At 46.9% G+C, this 25,860-nt stretch overlaps 1 protein-coding gene across 6 annotated transcripts in view; it reads left to right on the plus strand.

Moving 5' to 3' along the window:
* Positions 1 to 268: 268 nt before the first annotated feature.
* CRBN (cereblon) overlaps positions 269 to 25,860 on the plus strand; it is an 84,728-nt gene continuing 59,136 nt past the window's right edge. The window contains exons 1-5 of one of the 6 annotated variants that reach the window (XM_029601471.1): positions 273 to 473; positions 622 to 734; positions 1,431 to 1,633; positions 12,542 to 12,691; positions 13,571 to 13,733. In XM_029601471.1, the coding sequence (XP_029457331.1) occupies positions 377 to 473; positions 622 to 734; positions 1,431 to 1,633; positions 12,542 to 12,691; positions 13,571 to 13,733 (726 nt within the window). In that variant the 5' untranslated portion in view covers positions 273 to 376. Of the gene's footprint in view, positions 474 to 563; positions 735 to 1,430; positions 1,634 to 12,541; positions 12,692 to 13,570; positions 13,734 to 25,860 lie in introns of all 6 variants that reach the window. The other 5 variants (XM_029601472.1, XM_029601474.1, XM_029601475.1 and 2 more) reach the window with 5 other exon arrangements.

Raw genomic sequence — 25,860 nt, forward strand, 5'->3', positions numbered from 1 at the left:
GCTCCTTGGAACCAGCTCAACTAATATATATATATATTTTTTTCTCTCTCTAGATCCACCCCCTCCTTCCTCCAGACCTCTCTATAGTCCCACTTCCTCCTCTGGTCTGTAACCTCTAAATGGGCCCGTCCCCTTCCGCTTCCTTCTCCGGATTGTGGCTTTCCCATGGTCTCTCCCCCTTCCATTCCTTCTATGTTCCCACCCCCTCCCGCACTCCCTCGGCTCTGTGACGTCTCTATGGTCCCACCCCTCCCGCTCTCTCTTCCGGATTGTGAAGCGTCTATGGCCGCACCCCCTTCTCTGCACGCTCTCCTCTGGACCTCTCTATGGTTACCACTCTGGGGCGGCTTCCAGCATCCTTTGCGTGTAAACAGCGATGGCAGAAGAGGAAGGAGGAAGAGAGAGAGGAGGAGGAGGAGGAGATCCTGACAACAATCATAACGACATGGGGAATCAGCTGCAGCTTATCCCCGGTAAGCTCTTGTCCACTCTCCCTGCTCTGGCGGGTCTGAGGAGAGAAATGTGCTAGTACGCTTTGGCTGTTGATTAAAGATGAAAAGAAGCTTCCTTGCAGGTAATGCTGGGCCTCCGCCCCTGAAATGATTCTGTGGCTGTTGTTAGCAGAGAGCGATGAAGAGGAGGCCAATGAAATGGAAGTAGAAGACGAGGACATGAAAGAAACTGAAAAAAGCAACCTTATTAATTTTGACCCTAGTCTGCCAACGTCACATGCGGTACGTACTTCTGCCGCCTCTTCTGAGGGATATCTAATGCCCCCTTGGTGCGAATAATTTAATGAGAAGTGCTTAGCAGGTCCTCCATCCCCATCAAGCTATATAAATAAATATTCATACATATGCACAGCATTTATTAGTTAGATTCCTCCCCCCTCTTGATGATCTTAGTTGTCCCCTGATGGTATAAACAGCTCCCTTTCCTTATGTCATATTCTATAGATCCTCCTGGTTCTGCACCCCTCTCCCACTTCCTGTGGTGCAATAACTGAGTAGCCTGGCTCTGCGCTTTTAATTCTGTTTTACTTTATAGAATGCCAAAATGAGCTACTGATCTTGCATATCAAGAACATAATTAGAGCAGGACATGGGACTGTTGCAACCTAATGTTTGCTGAAGAGGGCTGTAGTGACAGGTGGATGCCCATTGGTGTCAAAAGCACAGGAATCTCCATAGCATCTTGGTTTATATAATTTCTCTTTTGTTTTTTTTAGTAGCCTGCTTAAAAGAAATATCTCTAGGAGATTGCATCATATGCCCTTGTGTTCTGTGCTGGCCTTGACAACCCCCCCCCCCCCCCCCCCCTCTGTTTTATGCTTTGTGCCTTTTGGCCCATTTGCTGCCTGCCCCAGATTTCTCTGGCTGTTGTATTTCTCTGCTTGATATATGGTACATGGTTTCTTTTCATTTCTGTAGTACCTGGGGTCGGACATGGAGGAGTTCCACGGGAGAACGCTGCATGATGATGATAGCTGCCAGCTTCTTCCAGTTCTGCCACATGTCATGATGATGCTGATCCCAGGACAAACTCTTCCTCTGCAGCTCTTTCGTCCTCAAGAAGTTAGCATGGTGCGGAATTTAATTCAGAAAGACAGAACCTTTGCCGTTCTGGCATACAGGTAAGAGTGGATTATTTCTATGCTGTGTAATGAGGCTCATGTTCTAGTCTTTGCTCTTCTTCCCTCTGGTACAGGATGGGAGAAAACTGGGGATGACAGCAGTGCTGGCAGTTCTGGGTTGTACACAGAGCACCTTTTTGCTCAAACTCGACATTTGGAGTAAAAATACTGGAGAAATGTTTATTTGTGTAATTTCAATTTTTCCACGATTCTCTAACATTGAACTGGTTCAATGAAGAAACAACTTCTAACATAGTTGCCATCAAAGAGGTTTGACAGCACATTTGACTGTATAATCCTGAAGGATTTATTATATAGTGCAAATGGTTAGTGAGAATTGCTGGGGGGAGGGGGGGTGAGAATTATTATGCATAGAAACATAAAACATGATAGCACATAAAGACCATATAGTCCATCCACATCTCTTGCTCAGCTTTGTAGTCTCTTCCCCATCGCTCAGAAATCCCCTGTGCCTGTCCTGTTCTCTCTTGAATTCCGATACTATCCTCATCTCCACCACCTCTAGAAGAAGGCTCCTCAATGTGTATACCACCTTTTCTGTAAAGAAGTATTTTATTAGATTACTCTGGAATCTCCCTCCTTTCACTCTCATCCTTCTGTGCATGTCTTCCTTGGAGGTATTGAAATGTCTCTCATATCTCCCTTTTCTTTCCTTTTATCTAGGGTATACATTTATTTATTTATTTATTTATTTATTTATTTATTTAGGGTTTTTATATACCGACATTCTCGATATACATATCAAATCAAGTCTATTTTCATACAACAAAACTGTCGCCGGTCAAGGCGTTACATTAAACAATAGACAGCGTATTGAACAGCGTTACATTAAACAATCAACAGATTATTGAACAGAAGAACGTCAATCAATAAATAATAAATATAAAATAGATATATAAAATAGACGACAAAAATACGTCAAATAACATGTTTAGATCTTTAAGTTTGTTCTCATGTGCTTTATTATGAAGACTGATTGTTTTGGTAGCTGACCACTAGACCAACTCTTTTTAGTTTATATCATTTTCAAGGTGAAGTTTCCAAATTTCCTAGCGTGTAGCCAGATGGACTCAGGACCAATGGGTTATGTGCTCCCCTGCTAGCAGATGGAGATGGAGTTAGGTTTCAAAGCTGACGTCACCTTAGATATACCCCTGCAGAGACCTCAGCAATTCAGTATTCTCTACAATGTAGAAGACACAAAGAGCAGGAAGCAACAGAAGAAGGAAATCATCATACTTGAGCACTTCATAAATATGTCCTCATTTATTTACACAGTGCAAATTTATTCCCAGGCAATAGGTTAATAAAGGACAAAGGTCTTTGCTGTCGTTGGCATTGTTAGTGCAGCCAAAGACATTAATTGTTCTGAGGCTTGAGGTCAAACAGTGTCTGGGCCTCAAAATCTTCTCTTTGTTCACTAATTGTTTTTGTCTGAGTGTAGAGCTTTTGACTTTCAGCTTGGAGGCCCTGGCGAACTGTATATCCAACAAGCAGTGAACAATTTAACTTAAACTACTCACAATGAACTTCTATAATCAAAATATTAATATCTACCCTTTATAGAGAAATAATGGTATCAGAGCAAATCGAGTGCCAGTTTTTTAATCCACTGTCTCTTGCCCGCAATGGGCTTCAGGCAGTATCAGTTTAAGGCACAACTCTATCAAATCATTTACCATGTTGTCTCATTTTTCGCTTTTTATACACCTTTCCTGTTTTACATTTATATATGCTACTCTATATATCGTTATAACCCTCTTTTTAAATTTTTTAATACCATAAAGCTGGCAAAGATTCTACTTAGCTTTAAATCCCAAATTCTAATCACAAACATCTAAGGAATATTCCAATTCAAGTGTCTTCCAAAAATCTTCCTGACTCTACATGGCCCATATTTCAGCAATTATATGCCTTTATCAGGCGTTCATTCCGATAGCTATAAAACAAAAACGTGTATAAATGATAGCGTCAAGACAGGCACGTAACCCACATTATGAGCACAAACTTAAAACTAAAAAACTGCTCATGCACACCCAAATATCTATTTCAACTTATATTTCAAAAATTGGAAGCACTGATGTATTCACTATGGAACCACATATAGTCCACATTTAAAGAGCAAGTTCTGTCAATCCAAAATAATATCAATCAAGTCAACATGTTAGCTACGGAGACAACTATGGTCCACATTTAAGGAACAAGCAAATGTCAATGATGTCCATCAACTCAACATTAAAAGAGAAAAGTTACAATAATGAAATCTATGATTCTTCCTTATATAATGAAGATCATTAGAGAAGAACTTTCATCCTCTCTAAAGGATAATAGGATACCTCTTGATTTTGTATGTGACTTGGCATTTATAAGTAATTTAAACTATTTTTTTCATGTTTGATGGAAAGTTTTATTTGCAAAAGGGGGTAGCCATGGGGTGCGCCCATGGCTCCAGATGTGGGCAGCCTGTATGTGGAGCACTTTGAGGAGCCATGGTTGCCTTTGAATCCTTACAGACAAAGAATCAAGTTATGGAAAAGATTCATTGCTTACATCCTGTCATTTAAGTTCTCTGAATTTATGACTTGGTTAAATGTATGTGATATTAATTTGAAATTTACGTCTGCTTTTAGTCCCATTTGATTACCCTATTTAGACATTTATATTATGATACAGGAGTTGGGCTTCAATTTAACAATTTATTGTAAACCCACTGATAGGAACATCTTACTTAGGTTTGATAGTTGCCAACCGTGTCATCTCTGTGAAAATTTACTGGTGGGGCAATTTTTTTGCTTTCACCTGTGCTCGACTATAACAGAATATAAGAATAAGGCCAAGGAGGAGATGATAAAAATTCTCTGTTCCCTGTATGTACAAGGATCAGTCCAGACCACTGGGTTGTGTCTCCCTTCCAGCAGATGGAGTCAGAGAAAAAAAGCTGAAAGGCACCCCCTCTTACACTGGTGTGCGACCTGCGATCCTTCAGTATTTCTCTTACTCCAGCAGATGAGGGTGACAGAATATGTGGTCCTGATCCTTTATAAAGAAAACAAAGCTAGCTAGAAATTATAAGACCTAAGGATGTTTGTTTCTACCAGTGGCTAAATCAAGCTGTTTAAAAAAAAAAAAAAAAAAAAGTAGTTTTCTTTCTGGAGGTGGAGCAGACTCTGTCCTCCCGAGGCTGTGGCCTTGGTTGAGTCACGGCTGGGGTTAGATACCCCGTTAGCTGTTTTCCCGGAGCCGCTTCTTCTACTGGTGAGTAGGGGGATTTACCGGTGGGCCGGTCGCTCCCACTTGCACCCTGAGACGGCATAATTCCTCGGGGGGCTGCATGTGCTGCGATTGAGGTCCCAGGGGCGTTTTTTCCCCTGGGTGGCTGTGTGCCAGCTTTTTAAAAAAAAAAAAAAAGAGGTTTTTTTTTCTACCGTGTGCACAGGTTTTCCCGAGCTCTGGAAGGGTGATTTTCGCCATGTTTTTTGGCCTCGTGCTCGCTCCCTCTCCGCTGGTATGCCAAGGGGTTCATCGTGTTCAGCATGCAGGGAGCCGGTGGCGCGGCTCTCCCGCGATGGCCTTTGTACATGTGCCTCCCAGGAGGGGAAGGACCGTCGTGCAGCAGCAGCAGGTCGTTTTCAGTGCGCTCCCGTGGCACAGGGAGGAATTCGTGCCACTGCCGGCCTTGGCCTGCCCCTTCCCTGTCTAGCGCGGGAACGGTGGCCATTTTGCCTCCATCAAGCTCCAGTATAGGGCTGGATGCAGGGGGAGGGGAGATCCCTCCTCCATTCTCCCTGCCGAATTTGAGCCCTGTTAGACAGCGGCTCCCAGTGCTTGCCTCCCTCCGAGCTCTGACCCTCTGCGGGGGTGGCCTTAAACAGGCAGCTTCCCTTTTCTTCCAAATTTGTGCTTTTAATGCACAAGGCGTTTTTGGAGGCCGAGGCTGAGGACCCTTCGCCTGCGAAGGTGGCTAGGCTTTCTGGGGCTTCCGATTCCTCCAGAGGGAGGACGGGCCATGCGGATTTGGATCTCTCTGGGATCCCGGCCTCCGATCCACCGGATCCCCCTTCGCTAGACCTTCTCCTTGTGGATATTGACGGGGATGTTGATGAGCCCACCCCAGTTGAGGGGGATGACCCGAGGGTCCTCAAATTATTTCAGAGGGAGAAGATTGATCATTTTAATCCCTCATGTTCTGACGGAGTTCGGTATTGAGCCGCCGCAGCTGAGCTCGGAGGCTACCAAGGGGGACCCCGTACTCTCGGGGCTTCGGGCCCTTCCTAAAGCTTTTCCTTTTCACCCTATGCTACTACAACCCGTGACCCGATAATGGGAGGCTCCTGAGGCCAGCCTTCGGGAGGGGTGAGCCATGGAGAAGCTCTACCCGCTGCCAGACGAGTCCTTGGCTGTCCTTAGGGTCCCAAAAATGGACACGGCCATTTCAGCCATCACTAAGGAGATGACCATTCCGGTTGCAGGGGCTGCCGCTCTTAGGGATCTTCAGGATGGGAAGCTGGAGGTCCTTCTTCAGAGGATTTTTGAGGTCTCTGGTCTGCAGTAGCCTCATGCACTCATATATATTTGATATGTAAACTCCTAGTTTTTCTGTTAAATTAGCACTTTACTTATTCCACTGATGTACATGGTAAAGCCTTTGGCTGAATTACTGTTTGCTGTAAACCGAGGTGATGTGCATTACGTGCCGCGGTATATAAAAAACTATAAATAAATAAATAAATGCAAAGGGTGACTCTTCGTTGGGTGCAAAAGTTGCTCAGCACGCAGGAGTTGCCTCCAGCAGAAGCAGAGCAGGCAGATCATGTGGAGGCGTCTGTGGGTTACACCGCGGATGCCTTGTATGATCTTCGGGCATCCTCGTGCACTATGGCTTCGGCAGTCTCGGCTAAAAGGTTTCTGTGGCTCCGCAACTAGTTGGCTGATGTTTCCTCCAAGGCCCAGCTAGGCAATCTTCCCTTTAAAGGGAAATTCTTGTTCGGGGAGGATCTGAAAGCCCTTATCAAATCTCTAGGGGACAAAGATGTGGAACTCCTTACCAACTCAATTAAGGACACAGCGAGAAAAAAGCAAATTTAAAGCAGACCTGAAAACATGGTTATTCAATGCAGCATACATTGAAAATTAAGTGCAGGCCGCTTTTTATTAATTCGCAAGCAAGGCTACAATGTATATAGTTTTATTGTTTTTACTATATAGTTCTTATTGATCTTATCGTTTTTATTTACATTTTATATTTTAACAGCTATGAGTTTGTAATTTCTTTCTTTTAAATTTAGCTGTTTTTATCTTTTATGATTGAATTGTAATTTCTTTACTGTTTATTTATTTGTATTGTAAACCGCTGTGAAGGCTTGCTGAGACAACTGTATATAAATGATAATAAACTTTAAACCTTAATAAGGGTGTACAAGTTGCCGGAGGACAAACCTCGAACCTCCAGGGCTTTTGGGTCAGCACGCCCTTGGTTCTGGGGACAGCACAAGTTTCGGCAGGGCAGGGCTCTGGCCTTCACTCCATGTCAGCCATCGATGAGGTCTCAGGCTTGGTCTCATTCCTTTTGTGGCTCTCCGCAACGGGGGTCCTCAGGGATCTTCTGGGGGCAAGTCCTCCTAATGAAGGTGTCTTGGCCCACTCCTCTGTTCCGGTGATAGGCAGCCGCCTGTCTCTCTTCTTCGAGGAGTGAGTCAAGATTACGTCGGACCAGTGGGTTCTAAGCATCGTTGAACACGGCTACACTTTGGATTTTGCATGCCCGTTGCAGGACCTGTTCTTGATGTCGCCCTGCGGGGTCCGCGCGAAACGGACAGCTCTGACTCAAACCCTGGGCCGGTTGAAAGTGCTGGGAGCCATTGTCCCGATCCAGCCGGAGGAGTTCAGGACCGGCAGATACGCCATATATTTTGTGGTTCCCAAGATGGCGGGCTCCTTCCGCCCGATCTTGGATCTGAAGAAGTTGAACAAAGTGTTTCAGGTACCCTGTTTTCACATGGAAACTCTCCGCTCAGTCATTACGGCCATCCACTCCGGCGAATATTTGGCTTCTCTAGACCTGACAGAATGTATCTTCACATAGGGATCCGCTAACAGTATTGGCGATTTCTCAAGTTTATGATTCTGGGCGAGCATTATCAGTTTCAGGTGCTCCTGTTCGGATTGGCGACAGCTCCCCGCGTCTTCACCAAAGTAATGGTGGTAGTAGTTGTGGCTCTCAGGCGGGAGGGGATTTTGGTTCATCCTGGACAATTGTCTCATCTGCGCAATATTTATTTATTTATTTATTTATTTATTTTTATATACCGATGTTCCTGTAAAGAATACATATCGCACCGGTTTACAAGGAACTGAACAGTCTCCTCCAGGGCGGAAATACATTAAAACAGTCGCCTCAAGGCAGAATACATTATCACAAGTATACAGGAAATCTATTAAAGAGAACTTTCATAAACTCAATTAAATGTAACTGGGAACCATAAATCAGGAACATATGTACAGAGGTAGGTATATCGTCTGTCGCTTCACCAGATTTTAGCTCTCAGGGAAAGCTTGAGTGAATAGCCAAGTCTTTAGCTTCTTTTTGAATGTCGGAAGGCATGGTTCTTGGCGGAGGTCCGGTGGGAGCAGGTTCCAAAGATGGGGACCTGCAGTGGACAGAGCTCGTTTCCTCAATGAGGTTTTTGTTGGCTGGGTGTGAAGCATGTTCTGGTATGCACTTCTGATTGGTCTATTGGAGATGTGTTGCTGTAGTTGGAAGGATAGGTTGAGGGGGGAGATGTTGTGAAGAGCCTTGTGAATCATCATGAGGGATTTAAATTGTATCCTAAATTTTATAGGCAGCCAGTGAAGATTTTGGAGGATAGGGGTGATGTGATCCCATTTTTTGGTGTTAGTGAGAATTCTGGCCGTCGCGTTCTGGACCATCTGAAGTGGTTTGATGGTGTTGGCTGGCAGGCCCAGGAGGAGTGAGTTGCAATAGTCCAGTTTAGGGAGGATGATAGATTGTAGTACCAAGCGGAAGTCTCGGCAGTGTAGACGAGGTTTTAATTTTTTTAAGACTTGCAATTTGAAGAAGCAGTCTTTGGTAGTATTGTTTATGAACTTGGTGAAGTTGAGTTGGTTGTCCAGAAGTACACCAAGATCTCTTACTTGTGGCGTCACGAGGCCGTTAACTTGGAGCTTTGGAGGGCAGCGGTTCAGTTGGTAGTGGACCGGCTTCAATCCCTCAGTTGGGTCATCAATTTTGCCAAGAGCCAATTAGTCCCGTCCCAGGTGCTGAACTTCTTGGATGCTCGGTTCGATACATCGGTTGGCAAGGTCTTTCTCATTCAGGAGCGAATTGACAAGTTAATGGCTCAGGTCTGGTGGCTGTTATCTCTACCGCTAACCCCGGGTTTGGGATTACATGCAGGTGCTTGGTTCTATGGCGTCTATTCTAGAGTTAGTCCCTTGGGCCTTTGTTCATATGAGACCCTTGCAGAGGGCGTTACTTTCTTGTTGGGACCCGAAATCGGAAGAGTTCCATATCTGATTGCCGCTCTTGGAACCTGCCAGGTCCAGTTTCCATTGGTGGTTGATTCCGACCCACGTGCAGCGCGGGATGGACCTGGAGGAGCCCCAGTGGGTGATCGTGGCAACAGACGCCAGCCTTTCCGGCTGGGGTATGGTTTGACAATCGAGGGCAGCACAGGGCCGATGGACAGCACAGCAAGCGAAATGGTCCATAAATTGCTTGGAAACCAGGGCAAGTACGTCTGGCGTTGCGCAGTTTCCTCCCCCTGGTGAGCCGTCGATCAGTCCGAGTATTGTTCGACAATGCGACAACGGTGGCTTACATCAGTCATCAGGGGGGAACCAAAAGTCATCCAGTGGCATTGGAGGCCAACTGGGTAATGCTCTGGGTGGAGCGCCATCTGGTCCGTCTAGCAGCTTCTCACATAGCTAGGGTTGACAACGTTCAGGCGGATTTTCTCAGTTGTCAGCCCTAGATCCCGGAGAGTGGGAACTTTCCGAGGAGGCGATGCATCTCGTGACTAGTCTGTGGGTGTTCCTCGCCTGGACCTGATGGCTACTCAGAGAAATGCGAAGGCGGCTCAGTTCTTAAGTCGCAGGAGGGAACACGGGGCAGAAGGTGTTGATGCTCTGGTCCTGCTGTGGCCTCGAGACATTCTGCTGTACGTCTTTCCTCCCTGGCCGTTGGTGGGCAAAGTCTTGCGCAGGATAGAGGCTCACACAGGCTCAGTCGTTCTCTTGGCTCCAGAGTGGCCACGGCGGCCATGGTTTGCAGATCTGATCAACTTGGCGGTGGACAGTTCTCTGATAGAGGTTACCCATGGGACATCCTAAAAAAAAGCATATAAAAGAGCACGTTGGGTGAATCGTGATCTTTTGTTTCTTCCATCAAACAAAGAAAAGAACACACAAATTCCTTGTGTACTTCCATATTCTCCACAAGTTTGGCTAGTACAGAAAAGTATAAAAAGACATTGGCATGTGTTGGGATTACACACAAATTTTTTTTTGATGATCCAATGTTTTCTTTCTGTTGGGGACAGAGTATCAAAAATCAAGTAGTGCATTCTCAAATTTCATGAGGATTATGATCCGGTTTTAGAAGTTACTTTGGGTTTTGAACATTTCCCTTGTGGAGGCTGTTCGGTTTGTCAGCAATCATTTTCTTTAACATTACCTTTCTCTAAGAATGAGAAGTTTGTATTGTGTCAGCTAGCGATCTGCGCTTCAGCAGGGTAGATTGATTGGATATGGTGCCTATGCCGGCTTTTATATATTGGTAAAACTAAGCGAACGTTACGGGTGCAGATTATAGAGCATCGGAGTGTGATTAATCGAGAACGACTAGAAACTCTGGTCCAACACTGGATGTCTAATCAACATTCATTTTATGGATTTTACTTTTGCAGTAATAGAACAACCTAAATCCTTCTCTCGAGGGAGTGATTTTGATTTGTTACTATTACAGAAAAACAGAAATGGATATATTAAACCTTAGATTGGTCAGTCTTTTTTTAAACTGAGGTCATTATATAAGGAAGAATCATAGATTTCATTATTGTAACTTTTTTGTCTTTTAATGTTGAGTTGATGGACATCACTGACATTTGCTTGTTCCTTAAATGTGGATCTTAGTTGTCTCCGTAGCTAACATGTTGACTTGATTGATATTATTTTGATTGACAGTCCTTGCTCTTTGAATGTGGACCATATGTGGTTCTGTAGTGAATACATCTGTGTTTCCAATTTATATGGGTCTGTTGTGCCAATAGAATTTGGAGCAGTTCTTGGTGTTGAAATTTTTGAAATGTAAATTGAAATAGATATTTGGGTGTACATGAGCAGTTTTTTTAGTTTTAAGTTTGTGCTCATAATGTGGGTTACGTGCCTGTCTTGACGCTATCATTTATACACGTTTTTGTTTTATAGATATCGGAATGAACTCCTGATGAAGGCATATAATTGCTGAAATATGGGCCATGTTGAGTCAGGAAGATTTTTGGAAGACATTTGAATTGGAATATTCCTTAGATGTTTGTGATTAGCATTTGGAATTTAAAGCCAAGTAGAATCTTTGCCAGCTTTATGGTATTATTATTAAAAAAAGGGGGTTATAATGATATAAAGAGTAATGTGTACAAAAAGGTAAAAATAATGAGAAATTATGGTAAATGATTTGATTAGAGTTATGCCTTACACTGATACTGCCTGAAGCCCATTGCAGGCAAGAGACAGTGGATTAAAAAGCTGGCACTCAATTTGCTCTGATACCATTATTTCTCTATAAACGGTGGATATTAATAATATTTTGTCTATAGAAGTTCATTGTGAGTAGTTTGACGTTAAATTGTTCACCTCTTGTTGGGTGGTGTTATCTTTGACTGGAGAGGTGTTGCTCTTTTTGTGTTTGCAGACTGTATATCCAGCCATTTTATGTCCTATACTACAGGATGCTCGTTGAGCTGGTGCTGTTTTGAGTTAGATTGGCCAGATTCCTCCTTGGGTCATTCCCTTCTCGCATCAACACCATCACGAAGTGAACAGAAACATGCATTCATGTCTGGTTTGTCGTCTCCTTGAAAACTTAGTTCTTCTTTAACCTTCTTTCCTGGTCGAGTTTTGAAGCCAAGAGCAGCAGCAAGGAGGGGATGAGAACTGAGCATGTTTGGTTTAACAGTGCACACTATTTAGCTTTCCTAATGCTGATGCTATTTAGTGATTACATTTTTGGCTTAAAGTGCACACTAATAGTTTAGATACACAGCATCATGTATGTTAAAATGTATTGCATCCCATATTAATGGTGCTTTAGCAATCACATAGGTTTTACCAGCTTGCATGTTAAACATTTTTAGTGCATGTTTTATTGCATAGGCCCTTTAATGTTTACAAGTAAACTTCAACACATTTTATTTTTTATATTTTTATGAAGGGAGGCTGGGATTGATTAGCTTGTAATATTTATTGGGATGGAGTTAGTGAATGAGAGAACGGGACAAGAAGGAGCACGTGGAAGGTTGGGAAGAAATGGTAGAGAGGTGAGTTTGGGATAGGGAGTAAGAGGGTGCGTAGAGAGAGTTGGTGGGGAAGACTGAGTGAGAAGTAGGGGAGCATAGAGGGTGGCTCTTTTATTGACTAATTTGCATAGACTTGCCCGAACCATTCTCTAGTGGCCTTTACAGGGCTCATTGCAAGCTTGTAAGAATTTGGCCTGGTTTTTAGAGCTGAGTAAAATTTCTGGAGCTGTGTCCTAAGTGCACACTTTTCAGGTTTATTTCAGAGCATGACTTTAACCTTTCTCAGGATGCTCTCAACACTATTTGGTTGGAATGTCATTGCCAGTAAATTCTTTGCCATTTCCCCCTTTTATAGCAATGTTCAGGAAAGAGAAGCACAATTTGGCACAACAGCGGAGATATATGCATACAGAGAAGAGCAAGAGTTTGGAATTGAAACTGTGAAGGTGAAAGCAATAGGAAGGCAGAGATTCAAGGTGCTTGAAATAAGGACACAAGCAGATGGGTGAGAAACATGCCCATGTAAATCACACAAATGTACAGTGTGCATACACATATTTAATATATGCATGATTGCTTGGTTGTATATGCTTCAGCACACACATGTATGGGTTCATGAATGCTTTTGTCTGAGTGTGCGTACATCGTTTGTGTGTATGTGTGCACATAAGTATGCTCACTCTCTTGTGTATGACGAGCCAAAAGGAAATAGGAGGCGGCCTATGTGTTCCTCTACATGACTCTTGCACATTACACTCTGCTTCCTCTCATCCTCTTCAGTGATGTCATGTCCCTCCTCCTTCCCCATCCCTCTCTTTACCTTCCTTCCTCCCCAGCATAGACATCAACAACAACTTTGCTGAGTCCAGTCTGCCCCTTCCTCTCTCCCAATGAGGCCACTTCTTCTCAGCCCACCATCATCATGAGTCTGGCACATTTTGGAGTCCTGAAGAGTGTTGAGGGGTGTCATTGTAGGGGTTGGGGAAAGGACAGATTTCACTTGGGAGAGGGGACTGGAGGGTGTATGAGGGCAAAGGGTGAGGAGCATCATCTCAAGTGGACAGGGAAGAAGGGTCAATGGTGGTGAGAAATGTTGGGCCACAAAGATTGTTGTCAGGGGGATAGAATCCTCACCAGAGAGGGTTGAAAAGTAGTAGTATCGGATTGAGGGGGAGGATATTGCCTATATTGGGGAGGGGATGATCAAGAGCAGGTATGTTACAGCCCCAAGAAGAGGAGGATGAATGGGCAGGGGAAGAGAAGGAGCACTCCCACCTCTAGAAACTAAGATCTGCATTCCCCAAGGCAAGTGCTTTTTATTAGCTATATTTAAGTGGTTTGTTATCTGTAAGATAATAACACACGTACATGTAATATGGTGCAGGATCCAGCTAGCAAAAGTGCAGATTCTTCCAGAGCGAATTCTACCCTCCACCATGTCTGCAGTGCAGCTGGACTCCCTCAGCAGATGTCATGTTTACCTTTCAACCAGGCCAACGCAGCGGCGAGATCAGCATGTGCAGCGATGGTGGCATAAGTACCAGAAGGTGGGATTTCTGTATTTCACGTGATGATTGAGAAAAAAAGAAAGTGTTCAGCAAAATAGTTAGCCTGTCCCAGATAGTAGTGTTGTATGGAGCTTCTATAAGGAAGTACAGCTATGGGAAATGCTGCAGTAATTGGCCTGTTGTACATGGGAGCTACAGGAGGAAATAGGAAAATGCTGGAGGCTGCACCTGATGTCACCCTGATAGGAAGTGGGAAGGTGAGAAGCTGTGCCTGGTGACTTCCTGTGGGAAATGAGAAAGATGAGGCTGTGGCTAATGGCAAACCACCAGGCCAGGTTTTATTCAATTGATGATGTTAGCTGCTTCACTCTATGATGCACAAATTAATTCTTCTATTTTGTTGACTTCAGATTTGCAGAACTTAGTACAGCAGCCACTTCTCACAAATGGCACTTCCATGCCATCTGGTGTTGCCAGTAGCTTTTTCCTTTTATAACAAAAGATCACACAGACCCATACTCAGCACTGGGGTCTACAGAAGAGGTAGTTTTTACAGTTTCACTTACTGTAGGATACAGTTGCGCTCATAAGTTTACATATTCCTGATAGAATTTGTAAGATTTGTAGCATTCTAAGAAAACGTGAGTGATCAGATAAAACACGTCTGTTTATTTTTACTGTGTTTCAAATTAAAACTTACTGTTCATACCCAAATTAGTCCAGACAAGTGGATTATGCATCCCTACTAGCAGGATGCAGAGAACAAAACCTTGAGGCACTACTATATAACTGAGCATGCCATCTGCAATCCCTCAGTATTTCTCTGTCTTCAGCAGATGGTAGAGGTGCAAACCTGCAGTCTGACAGAAGTAAAAAAAAAAAAAAAAAAAAAAGAGAGAAACGAGAGAATTTGGATTCCGAGGCTCCCTGAGATGTTAGGCTCCTTCGTGGACCATCCCTCAGGTGGAGCTGGGCGACCCGGGGGGGGGGGGGGGGGTTTGGGAACCTTTGACTGGTTTAGCCTGCTTCTGTCTCGGGGCACTGATAGCCAGGGGCCTGGCTCCCTCAGTGTCTCTGAAGCCTTCTCCTGCGAACTGCCGGTTCCTGCAGGAAAGTACCCTTTGTTGTTGTTCTTTGTGTGATTGTTTTTGTTTAAAAAAAAAAAAATGTAGAAGTTTGATTGCTGGTGGCAGGAACTTCAGCAAGGGCTCAAAGCGGGGCGCCTTTGACCACAGGAGCAGTCAGCGTCTGCAGGAGTGGAGAGTGAGTGTCTTGGGGTAGTCCTTCGCGCCAGTGTATTGGGGAGGGGTGAGGGAATTTCCCACGTGTGCAGCTTACTCAGCCACGGCATAGCATGGGTGCGACCTAACTTTTTGTTTCTTTCCCGCTTGGCGTTCTGTACAGGAAGCAGACCACATGTGGGGCCTGTTGCCTTTAGTCGTATGTGGAGATCGGCGGTGCGACTGCATGTGTGGTGGCGCCCAAGCTCTTAATGGCTGCCTACAGGGCGTGCGGTTTGTGGTCTGCAAACCTAAATGCACAGTCCCTGTGCTCAGCTGAGGCAATTTTGGGCAAGCAGACGTTCGGTTATCGGGGCCCGTGGCAGTGAGATTAAGGGCTTCTCCAGTGCGCGACCAGTTCCGCGAAAGTTCACGGACGAGGTCTGGTGGACTTGGGGGCATCAAGAGAGTCTCTTTCTCCCCCCCCCCCCCCCCCCCCCCCCCCTTGTCACCAGTGGGACTTAGCCCCATGGAGGTTCATGAGGAAGGAGTGGAGTCGGATGACAATCCCTTCAGTCAGGAGACCCGAGTTCTGGAAGATTTTTCCCCCAGAGTTCATGCTGCTCCTTCATGAGGCAGTCCTGGCGAGGAAAGGAGCAGGGGGAAAGCTTTCTCGAATGGATCAGCCGCATCGCTCCTCAGAAGGCCTAAGGTAGTGTCTTTAGGTGGTTCTGATCATATCCTGCAGTGGCTTGGGTTGGGTCATACAGGTTTGGAGGCCGATGCAGACGAGTCTGGGGATTCCGAGGATTTCCAGGAGAATCCTCCGGATGCAGATATGGATGCGCGCAAGGATGATCTTGATCCGGATGTCCTCCAGACTTCGGAGGGAGATGACCCTCGGATGCCCTGGCTGTTTAAAAAGGAGGAATTGCATCCCTTTATTCCCCAGGTGCTGGAGAAACTCGGGGTTAAGGTGGTTCAGGAAGAGTCCAATAACGAGAGCGTGAACCCAGCCTGGAGGGGCTGTGGGGTCTGCCTTGTGCCTTTCCATTACCTAAGAAAATTCGGAAATTGGTGATACAGGAATGGGATTTTCCGGAGGCAGGCCTGAAAGTTGTCAGGGTGATGGCTAAGCTTTACCCTATGATGGAGGAGACTTTGGAACTCTTGTGGGTACCCAAGGTAGATGCTGCGGTGTCGGCTGTTACCAAAAAGACGACTATCCCAGTGATTGGTGCTGCCGCACTGAGGGTTGTGCAGGACCACAAGTTGGAGATTTATTTGATGTTTGAGGTCTCTGTGTTGAGCCTTTGGGCCGTGATTTGTGGCAGCATGATGCAGAGAGTATGTCTGTACTGGGTACAGAAGGCATAGGGGCATGCTTCTTCTGGAAGCCAATGTCGCAGATGCCTTTTATGACTTGGTTCACACTTTGGCTAGGAGCATGGTCTTGGTGGTGGTGGTGGCCCGTAGGTTTCTGTGGTTGTGTAATTGGTCAGCAGGCGTGGTCCAAGGCTCAATTGTGTAATCTTCCTTTTAAAGGGAAGTTCCTTTTTGGGGACGATCTGGATCACTTGATGAAGACTTTTGGGGGATTCTAAAGGAATCAGATTGCCTGAGGATAAGAACCAGCAAGAAGGTTTTTCCGTCTTGCTCCCGGTTTCGGGAGTCGTGTAGGTTTCAGTCAGGCAAGCCTTTTTCTGGAGCAGGAGCAAAGAAGGCGGGGGGGGGGGGGGGGGGACGGCAGCAATCCTTTTTGCGGTTCCCGCAGATCTTCCAGAGATGGTGCCGGTCAAGGGGCCAGTGGGGGGAAAGTCTTCGCAATGAAGCCAGCATCTCCCATTCATCCATAGAAGTGGTGGGAGGCAGTTTTTACGGGGAGTGGGCCAAGATTACCTCAGACCACTGGGTTCTAGAGGTGGTGAGAGATGGCTACGCTCTAGAATTTTCACACCCTGTCAGGGATGCCTTTCTGGAGTCCCATGTCATCTCTCGAAGCAAGCAAAAGGCGATGTAGGGGACTCTACAGAGGCTGTTAAGCTTAAATGTGATAGTTTCTGTCCCGAGGGAGGAGCAGAAATGGAGAAGGTACCCTATTTATTTCATGGTTCCCAAAAAGGAAGGGACTTTTCAGCCCATTCTCGACTTGCAGAAGGTGTACAGGGCCCTATGGGTACCATGTTTTTGAATGGAAACGTTATGAACGGTGATCGCAGTGGTCCGCAAAGGAGAGTTTTTGGCATTGTTGGACTTGATGGAGGTGCACCTCCATTATTCCCATTCGAAAGGACCATCAGATGTTCCTTCAGTTCATGGTGTGGAGCAACACTTCCAGTTCTGAGTCCTTCCCTTTGGCTTGACCACGGCACCATGGACCTTCACAGAGGTGATGGTGGTAGTGGCAGCAGCCCTTCGATGAGAAGGGGTGTTGGTACATCCGTACCTGGATGATTGGCTCATTCATGTGAAGACGAAGGAAGAGTGCGTGCAGTTGATCCAGTGAGTCATGGACACCTTGCGTTTGCTGGGTTGGGTGATTAAATATGGCGAAGAGTTACCTGGTGCCATTCCAGTCATTGGAGTATCTGGGGGTGCTTTTTGATACCCAGAAGAGCAGGGTGTTCTTGACTTCGGACAGGTTGACTAAGTCACAGGTGCAGATGAAGCCTCTGCTTCAGCTGTCTATGCCAATGGCCTGGGATTATTTGCAGGTCCTGGGGTCCATGGTGTCCATGTTAGATTTGGTTCCATGGGCCTTCGCACACATGAGACCATTGCAGAAAGCACTTTTGTCCAGGTGGAATCCCTTGTCAGAAGAGTATCGTCTGTCTTTACCTCTCCTATGAGAATCCAGGCCCAGTCTGTTGTGGTGGCTGTTGCATCGAAACATGGAAAAGGGAATGGATCTGGAAACCCTGAACTGGGTGGTGGTGACCTCGGGCACCAGTCTCAAGGGTTGGGGAGCAGTGTGCCTGGGGCAGATGGCCCAAGGGCTGTAGTCAGCAGAGCAAAAGTCCTGGTCCATCAATCGCCTGGAAACAAGGGCGGTCCATCAGGCGATACAGGCATTCCTTCCCTGGGTCAGAGGCAGGATGGTTCGAGTTTTCTTGGACAATGTGACAACAGTGGCATATATCAACAGACAAGGGGTAACGACGAGTCAGGCGGTGGCTTTTGCAGCCCAGCAGTTGTTTGGGCAGAGCTCCATCTCAAGGGAATAGCAGCTTCTCAATGCGTGGATGAGACGATGGTACAAGGAAGAGGGACTCTGTTTTGTTAGGAACTGAGGAACCTTTTGGGGAAGGGGGAGTCTCTTCCAAAGGGATGGGCTCCACCTTAACCAGGGTGGAACCAGACTGCTGGCGCTAACCTTTTAAAAAGGAGATAGATCAGCTTTTAAACTAGAACAAAGGGGAAAGCCGACAGTCGCTCAGCAGCGCATGGTTCAGAGAGAGGTATCTTCAAAGGATACTAATGATGCATTAGAATTGGGGCATCCCGACAGTGAGGTTCCAATAATAAGAAAAGTAGTCCAAGTGCCTGTAACTAAAAACTCACCTGAGCTAAAAAAATTCTAACTTATCCCTATCAATTAAAAAGCAGAATGAAAATACAAACAAAAAACAAACTTTGAAATGTTTGTATGCTAATGCCAGAAGTCTAAGAAGTAAGATGGGAGAATTAGAATGTATAGCAGTGAAAGATGACATAGACTTAATTGGCATCTCAGAGACATGGTGGAAGGAGGATAACCAATGGGACAGTGCTATACCGGTGTACAAATTATATCGCAATGACAGAGAGGAGCACCCAGGAGGCGCTGTGGTGCTTTATGTCCGGGATGGCATAGAGTCCAACAGGATAAACATCCTGCATAAGACTAAATGCAAAATTGAATCTTTATGGGTAGAAATCCCTTGTATGTCGGAAGACTATAGTGATAGGAGTATACTACCATCCACCTGGTCAAGATGGTGAGACGGACAGTGAAATGCTAAGAGAAATTAGGGAAGCTAACCAAATTGGTAGTGCGGTAATAATGGGAGACTTCAATTACCCCAATATTGACTGGGTAAATGTATCATCGGGACATGCTAGAGAGATAACGTTCCTGGATGGAATAAATGATAGCTTTATGGAGCAATTGGTTCAGGAACTGACGATAGAGGGAGCAATTTTAGATCTAATTCTCAGTGGAGCACAGGATTTGGTGAAAGAGGTAACGGTGGTGGGGCCGCTTGGCAATAGTGATCATAATATGATCAAATTTGAATTAATGACTGGAAGAGGAACAGTATGCAAATCCATGGCTCTCGTGCTAAACTTTCAAAAGGGAAACGTTAATAAAATGAGAAAAATTGTTAGAAAAAAGCTGAAAGGAGCAGCTATAAAAGTAAAAAGTATGCAAGAGGCGTGGTCATTGTTAAAAAAAAAAAAAAAATACCATTCTAGAAGCACAGTCCAGATGTATTCCACACATTAAGAAAGGTGGAAAGAAGGCAAAATGATTACCGGCATGGTTAAAAGGGGAGGTGAAAGAAGCTATTTTAGCCAAAAGATCTTCATTCAAAAATTGGAAGAAGAATCCAACAGAAGAAAATAGGATAATGCATAAACGTTGGCAACAGTTGGATCCGGGGGAATGGGAGTTGTTTCCGGAAGCTTGGGATTGCATCTGCGCCAGTTGGGGGCGGGGCATTCCCCAGTTAGATATGTTGGCGACGCGGACCAGTGCAAAGATAGTGAGGTTCTTCAGTCGCAGAAGAGAGATCGGCGCAGTGGGGCTGGATGCTCTGGTGTGTCTATGGCCGATGGGGATTCTTCTGTATGTGTTTCCTCCGTGGTCACTTGTTGAGCAAGTTCTTCGGTGCTCAACACCGGGTCGGTGTTGCTGGTGGCGCCAGAGTGGCCGCAATGTCCGTGGTTAGCAGATCTTGTGCATTTCGCAGTAGAGGGTCCCCTCTGGCTGGCCCATCTGCCGTGCATGCTTCGGCAGGGTCCCATATTTTTGGATTGGGAGGATTACTTTTTGTCTCAGCTTGGCTTTTGAGAGGAGAAGGTTGCGGTTGAAAGGCAATTCGGAACCGATTTATTTCCACGCTTCTCCGGGCTCGGAGACTCTCTACGTCTCTGGCTTATGTCAGGGTCTGGAAGGTTTTTGAGTCATGGAATGAAGGTTTGTTGATTGTACATCAGTAAAACCTTTCAGGTATCTGAAGGTCTGTATCATATCTCCCCTGCACCTCCTTTTCCTCCAGGGGGATACATATTTAGGTCCTTCAACCTTTCCTCATAAATCATTTGATGGAGACGCCCCACCATTTTTATCGCCCTTCTCTGGGCTGCCTCCATCCTGTCTCTATCCCTTTTGAGATATGGTCTCCAGAACTGAACATAATACTTCAGGTGAGGCCTCACCAAGGTCTTGTACAAGGGGACTATCATTTCCTTTTTCTTACTGGTTATTCCTCTCTCTATGCAGCTCAGCATTCTTCTAGCTTTAGCTATTGCCTTGTCACATTGCTTCGTCATCTTCAGATCACTAGACGCTATCATCCCAAGGTCCCTCTCTTGCTCCGTGCACAGCAGCCCTTCACCCCCTATCACATACATCTCTTTTGGTTTACCACACTCCAGATGCATGACTCTGTACTTCTCGGCATTGAATCCCAGCTGCCATGTCTTCGATCACTGTTCAAGCTTCCTTAAATCTCATCTCATTCTCTCTCTACTCCTTCCGTGTGTCCACTCTGTTGCAGATCTTAGTATCTTCCGCAAATAGACAAACTTTAACTTCTGTCCCTTCTGCAATGTCGCTCACAAAGATATTGAACAGGAACGGTCCCAACACTGATCCCTGTGGCACTCTGCTTAACACCATTCTGTCTTCAGAGTAGGTTCCATTTACCATCACATGCTGCCTTCTATCCGTCAATCAGTTTGTAATCCTTTGTGCTTACTCTCAAACTTCTCATTTTATTCATAAGCCTCCTGTGCAGGACTATATGAAAAGCTTTGCTGAAATTCAAGTAGATCACACTGAGTGCTCTTCCTCGATCCAATTCTTCATTCACCTAATCAAAGAAAAACAGACAGATTTGTCTTACAGGACCTTCCCCTGATGAATCCATGCTGCCTCGGGTCCAGCAATCCTTCTGACTGTAGATAGTTCACTAATCTTTCCTTCAGCAGAGTCTCCATTACTTTTCCCACCACTGAGGTGAGGCTAACTGGCCTGTAGTTTCCAGCCTCCTCTCTGTTCCCACTCTCTTGTCAAGCGGGACCACCACCGCTCTTCTCCAATCACTCGGCACCACTCCTGTTTCCAGGGATCTATTGAACAGGTCTTGCAGCGGATCCCCTAGCACATCTGTGTCCCCTCAGATTGGGAAGGTGAGCCAGACGGAGTGAGCTGTCCACTGCGAGATTGACTGACTAGATCTGCGAACCATGGCCGGCGAGGCCATTCCGATGCCACCAGAATCACCTGCCCCGGATGAAGCTCTATCCTTCACAAGAGTTTCGTCTTCTCCACCTTCCTCCACTGTCTTGATAATTAGCGATGTCCTTCTCCAGGGACTTCTTTAGTGAGCACAGAACTGAAGTAATTGTTTATTCCCTGTACGTACCCGGATCAGTCCAGACACTGGGTTTTGCTTCCCCTCCAGCAGATCGAGACAGAGAAGTTTTTCAAAACAACCCTGGCATATATACCAAGGTGCCACCCACAGTCCTTCAGTCTTACTCTGTCTCCAGCAGATGGCAGAGGTGCAAAACCACAGTCTCTGGACTCTGATTTCTACTGCTTATGGGGATTGGAGTGTAGTCAGGATTTAGTTGGCTAACTGGGGCTGTATCTTTCACTTTAAATTTACAAAAAAAAAAAGTCCTGTTGCTGGTTCTGTGAGCCTCCTAGGGGGTTGCTAGGTCCTGAGGGGTCCATTCCCCCTGGTCGAGGCCGCTGCTAAGGGTCGAGGATCTTGCCTTCGCAATTTTTAAGCAGCGCTGGGATGATACCGGGGAGCCCGACTCACTCACCCCCACACAGGAGCAGGACCTGTTTTTCTCTCCGGAACCTGGGACAGCGAACGGCAAGTTGCAATGCATTTAAAAAAAACAAACAAAAAAAAAACAAACTGTTTTTTATTTGTGCGCGCCGGCTCTCCGTCACTTGTTAGGCTTGTCGGGGGGGGGGGGTCTGCGTGACCAAATTCTTAACTTTTATTTTGCCGAGTTTTCTTGTCTACTTGTTAGTTGCTGCGGGCCTGTGATACCTCGGGGATCTTCTTGCTGTGCGTGCGGCTCATCGCGCTCGCGTCTTTCGCAAGAGGGCTTCTGCTCGGAGTGCTTGCAGGGAGGTGAGGGACCTTCCGCTTCACTTTGGGGGGGGGGGGGGGGCGGGAGTCGCGGTCGGGCGCCACGTTTGGAATCGCGTACTGAGAGGAGTTCTGTGATTTCAGCAGACCCATTCCCGCTTAGCGTGGGAACGGAAGCCATGTTGGACACGTTTCATGTGGACACGCGGGCAGCGATGGGGGAGGGGATTTTACCCCTCTCGCTTTCCCCACAACAAATTTCTGCCGGGGCGGAGGCGCTCTGGTGGGAGCAGCCTCTCTGATACATGAGGATAGCCCCGAGGGGACTACTGATTCCTCATCGGACTCTTCGTTCTCCTCTGAATTTGTACTACTTATGCACAAAGCCTTTAAAGCAAAACACGGAGGGAGAAAGCAGACAGCAGAGAAGCTCTTACAGCTACCGCACCCCAAGAAAGTCCAGGAAGAGGGACAGATCCAGGGGGAGATCTGACCCGCGCCAGGGTAAGAGACCCTTAAGGTCCGTGCTGGTGGAGACTGATTCAGATTCTCCATCTCAGGACGAACAAGACCCACTGGGTACGCCCCCGGAGGCGGCTGGGGGCGACGCTGATCCATAGCAAGTCAGATGGGCTCAGATGATGGAAGGTGACGATCCGAAGGTGGTTCGTCTGTTTAAAAAGGAGGAGCTGCCTCCGCTGATTCCAGCCATATTGCAGGAACTAGGGCTGGAGTCTCAGCCGGTGGAGTCCCGGCTGGGAACTATGGATCTGGTCTTGCTGGGACACAGGGGTCCTACGGTGTCCTTCCCTTTCCATTTGGGGTTGAAGGTGAGTAAGGCGATGGACAAGTTGTATCCTCTTCCGGAAAACGCCTTGGAACTGCTCTGTGTCCCTAAGGTGGATGCCGCGGTGTCGGCTGTTACAAAGAAGTCCACTATCCCGGTGATGGGAATGACAGCCCTCGAAGACTTGCAGGACAGAAAGTTGGAGCTACAGCTCAAGAAGGTGTTTGAGGTGTCGGTGCTAGGGGTCCAGGCAGCGATGTGCAGTAATTTTGCGCTGCGTGCTGGGCTTCGCTGGGCCCAGCAACACCAAGCCCATGCTGACCTCTCTGATGGGGAGGCTGCACAGGCAAACCGGTTTGAGGCGGTCATCGCGTGCAACGTGGACGCTCTTCACGGCCTTTTACACACATCTGCCAGATCCATGGTGTCTACGTTGTCGGCGCGCAGGCTTCTTTGGCTCCGGAATTGGGCGGCAAATGTTTCATCCAAGTCTCACCTCGGTTCGCTTCCTTTTAAAGGCAAACTGTTGTTCGGTAAGGAGTTAGAGGACATGATCCAATCTCTGGGGGAGAATAAGGTTCATAAACCCCCAGAGGACAGGCCCAGGTCTAGAGGGTCATTTGCGGCTCGCCTCAGTTCCGAGCTAATAGGAGCCACCGGCCAGCTCATTCATCCGGGTCCTCCTTTCGCCCAAGTTCCAACAGACAACAGTCGTGATCTCAGTCCTTTCGAGGCAGACGTTTTGGCAGACCAGGTAACATCCCCATCGGCAGCGGGGGCTAAGGCCTCACAATGAGATGCTGCCGGTCCATCCCTCGATAACAGTCATCCACCAAGTGCCAAATGTGGGTGCCCTACTATCATTTTTCTTCGAGGAATGGGCCAAAATAGCTTCGGACCAGTGGGTCCTCACCGTGATAAGTCAAGATTACGCTTTAGATTTTGTACAGCGTCCTCTGGACATGTTCCTGATATCTCCATGCGAGTACCTCGAAAAGCAAGAGATTGTACAAGGCACGATCCAGCGTCTTCTGGACTTGGGAGCTATAACACCGGTTCCATCCACGGAACTCCGCAGGGGCCGGTATTCCATTTACTTCGTGGTTCCCAAAAAGGAAGGATCTTTCCAGCCAATCTTAGAATTCAAAAGGGTCAACATTTGTCTGCAGGTACCACGCTTCAGAATGGAGACTCTTCGGTCAGTCATCGCCTCTGTGCGACAAAGAGAGTTCTTAGCGTCATTGGATCTCACGGAAGCATATCTCCATATCGGCATCCGCTCGTCACACTAGAAGTTCCTCAGGTTCTGCATACTGGGAAATCACTATCGGTTTCGAGCTCTGCCCTTCGGTCTCGCCACCGCTCCCAGAACGTTCACCAAAGTGATGGTAGTGGTGGCAGCGCAGCTCTGGAGGGAGGAATTATTAGTACATCCCTACCTGGATGATTGGCTAATTCGGGCGAAGTCCGAGGCCCTGTGTCTGGCAGCTGTCAACCGAGTGTTACAACTCTTGCGGTCGCTCGGCTGGGTGGTCAACCTTGCCAAGAGTCACCTGGTTCCTTCGCAGTCTCTGGAGTTTTTGGGAGCCCTGTTCGACACTGCACAAGGGAGAATATTTCTCACCACGGAACAAGTTGTCAAGCTTCAGGGGCAGGTGAGGGACCTGTTGGCCATGCAGATGCACAGGGTCAGGGATTATTTGAAAGTCTTGGGTTCCATGACGTCCACTCTGGAATTGGTACCCTGGGCCTTCGCTCATATGCGTCCCTTACAATCAGCCTTGCTGTCCCGCTGGAACCCAGTGTCGGAACAGTTTTTCCTGCCACTTCCACTTATGGAGTCCGAGAATCAATCTTGACTGGTGGCTCATCTCGGAACATCTGGATTGTGATGTTCCCCTGGTAATGCCCGACTGGATGGACGTCACCACGGATGCCAGTCTCTCTGGCTGGGGGGCGGTCTCTCTGGGAAAGTCGTGCAGGGGCAGTGGTCCCGAGAACAATCTCGGTGGTCAATCAACCAGTTGGAGACCAAAGCAGTGATTCTGGCATTGCATGCCTTCCTCCCGCTCATTCGGGGGAAGTCTGTTCGGGTATTGTTAGACAATGCGACCATGGTGGCCTATATCAATCGCCAAGGAGGAACCAAGAGTCATCCGGTGGCGGCGGAGGCACGACAATTGATAGTTTGGGCGGAGCAGCATCTCAACATTGCGGCATTTCACATTGCCAGGGTAGACAATGTATAGGCAGACTTTCTCAGTCGCCACCATCTCGATTCCGGAGAATGGGAGTTTGCCGACGAGGCCTTTCAACTCATCTGCGAGAGGTGGGGCACGCCATGCATGGATCTGATGGCAACATTGCAGAACGCCAAGGCTCCACGATTCTGCAGTCAGTGCAGAGAGACAGGAGCCGAGGGTGTCGATAGCCTGGTACCTCCCTGGCCGACGAACATCTTACTGTACGTGTTTCCTAACTGGCCGTTGATCGGAAAAGTGATCAGACGGATAGAGCTCCATCCAGCAGAGGTGATTCTGGTAGTGCCGGAGTGGCCGAGACGTTCCTGGTTTGTGGATCTGATTAATTTGTCCACCGCGGAACTGCCTCGGTTTTGAGAGTCAGCAGCTCATCTGCATCAAGATCCCATTTGTTTGGAAGAGGCGGATCGCTTTTGTCTAGCGGCACGGCTTTTGAGAGGTAGCGGCTGAAGAATAAGGGTTATTCTGATGCGGTGGTGACCACATTGTTGAGGTCGTGCAAACCATCCACTTCTCTGGCTTATGTCAGGGTCTGGAAAATTTTTTATGCCTGGTGTGCGGAGCGCTTGGTGGATCCTA

The sequence above is a fragment of the Rhinatrema bivittatum genome, chromosome 4 (assembly GCF_901001135.1).
Source record: "Rhinatrema bivittatum chromosome 4, aRhiBiv1.1, whole genome shotgun sequence".
Lineage (NCBI taxonomy): Eukaryota > Metazoa > Chordata > Amphibia > Gymnophiona > Rhinatrematidae > Rhinatrema > Rhinatrema bivittatum.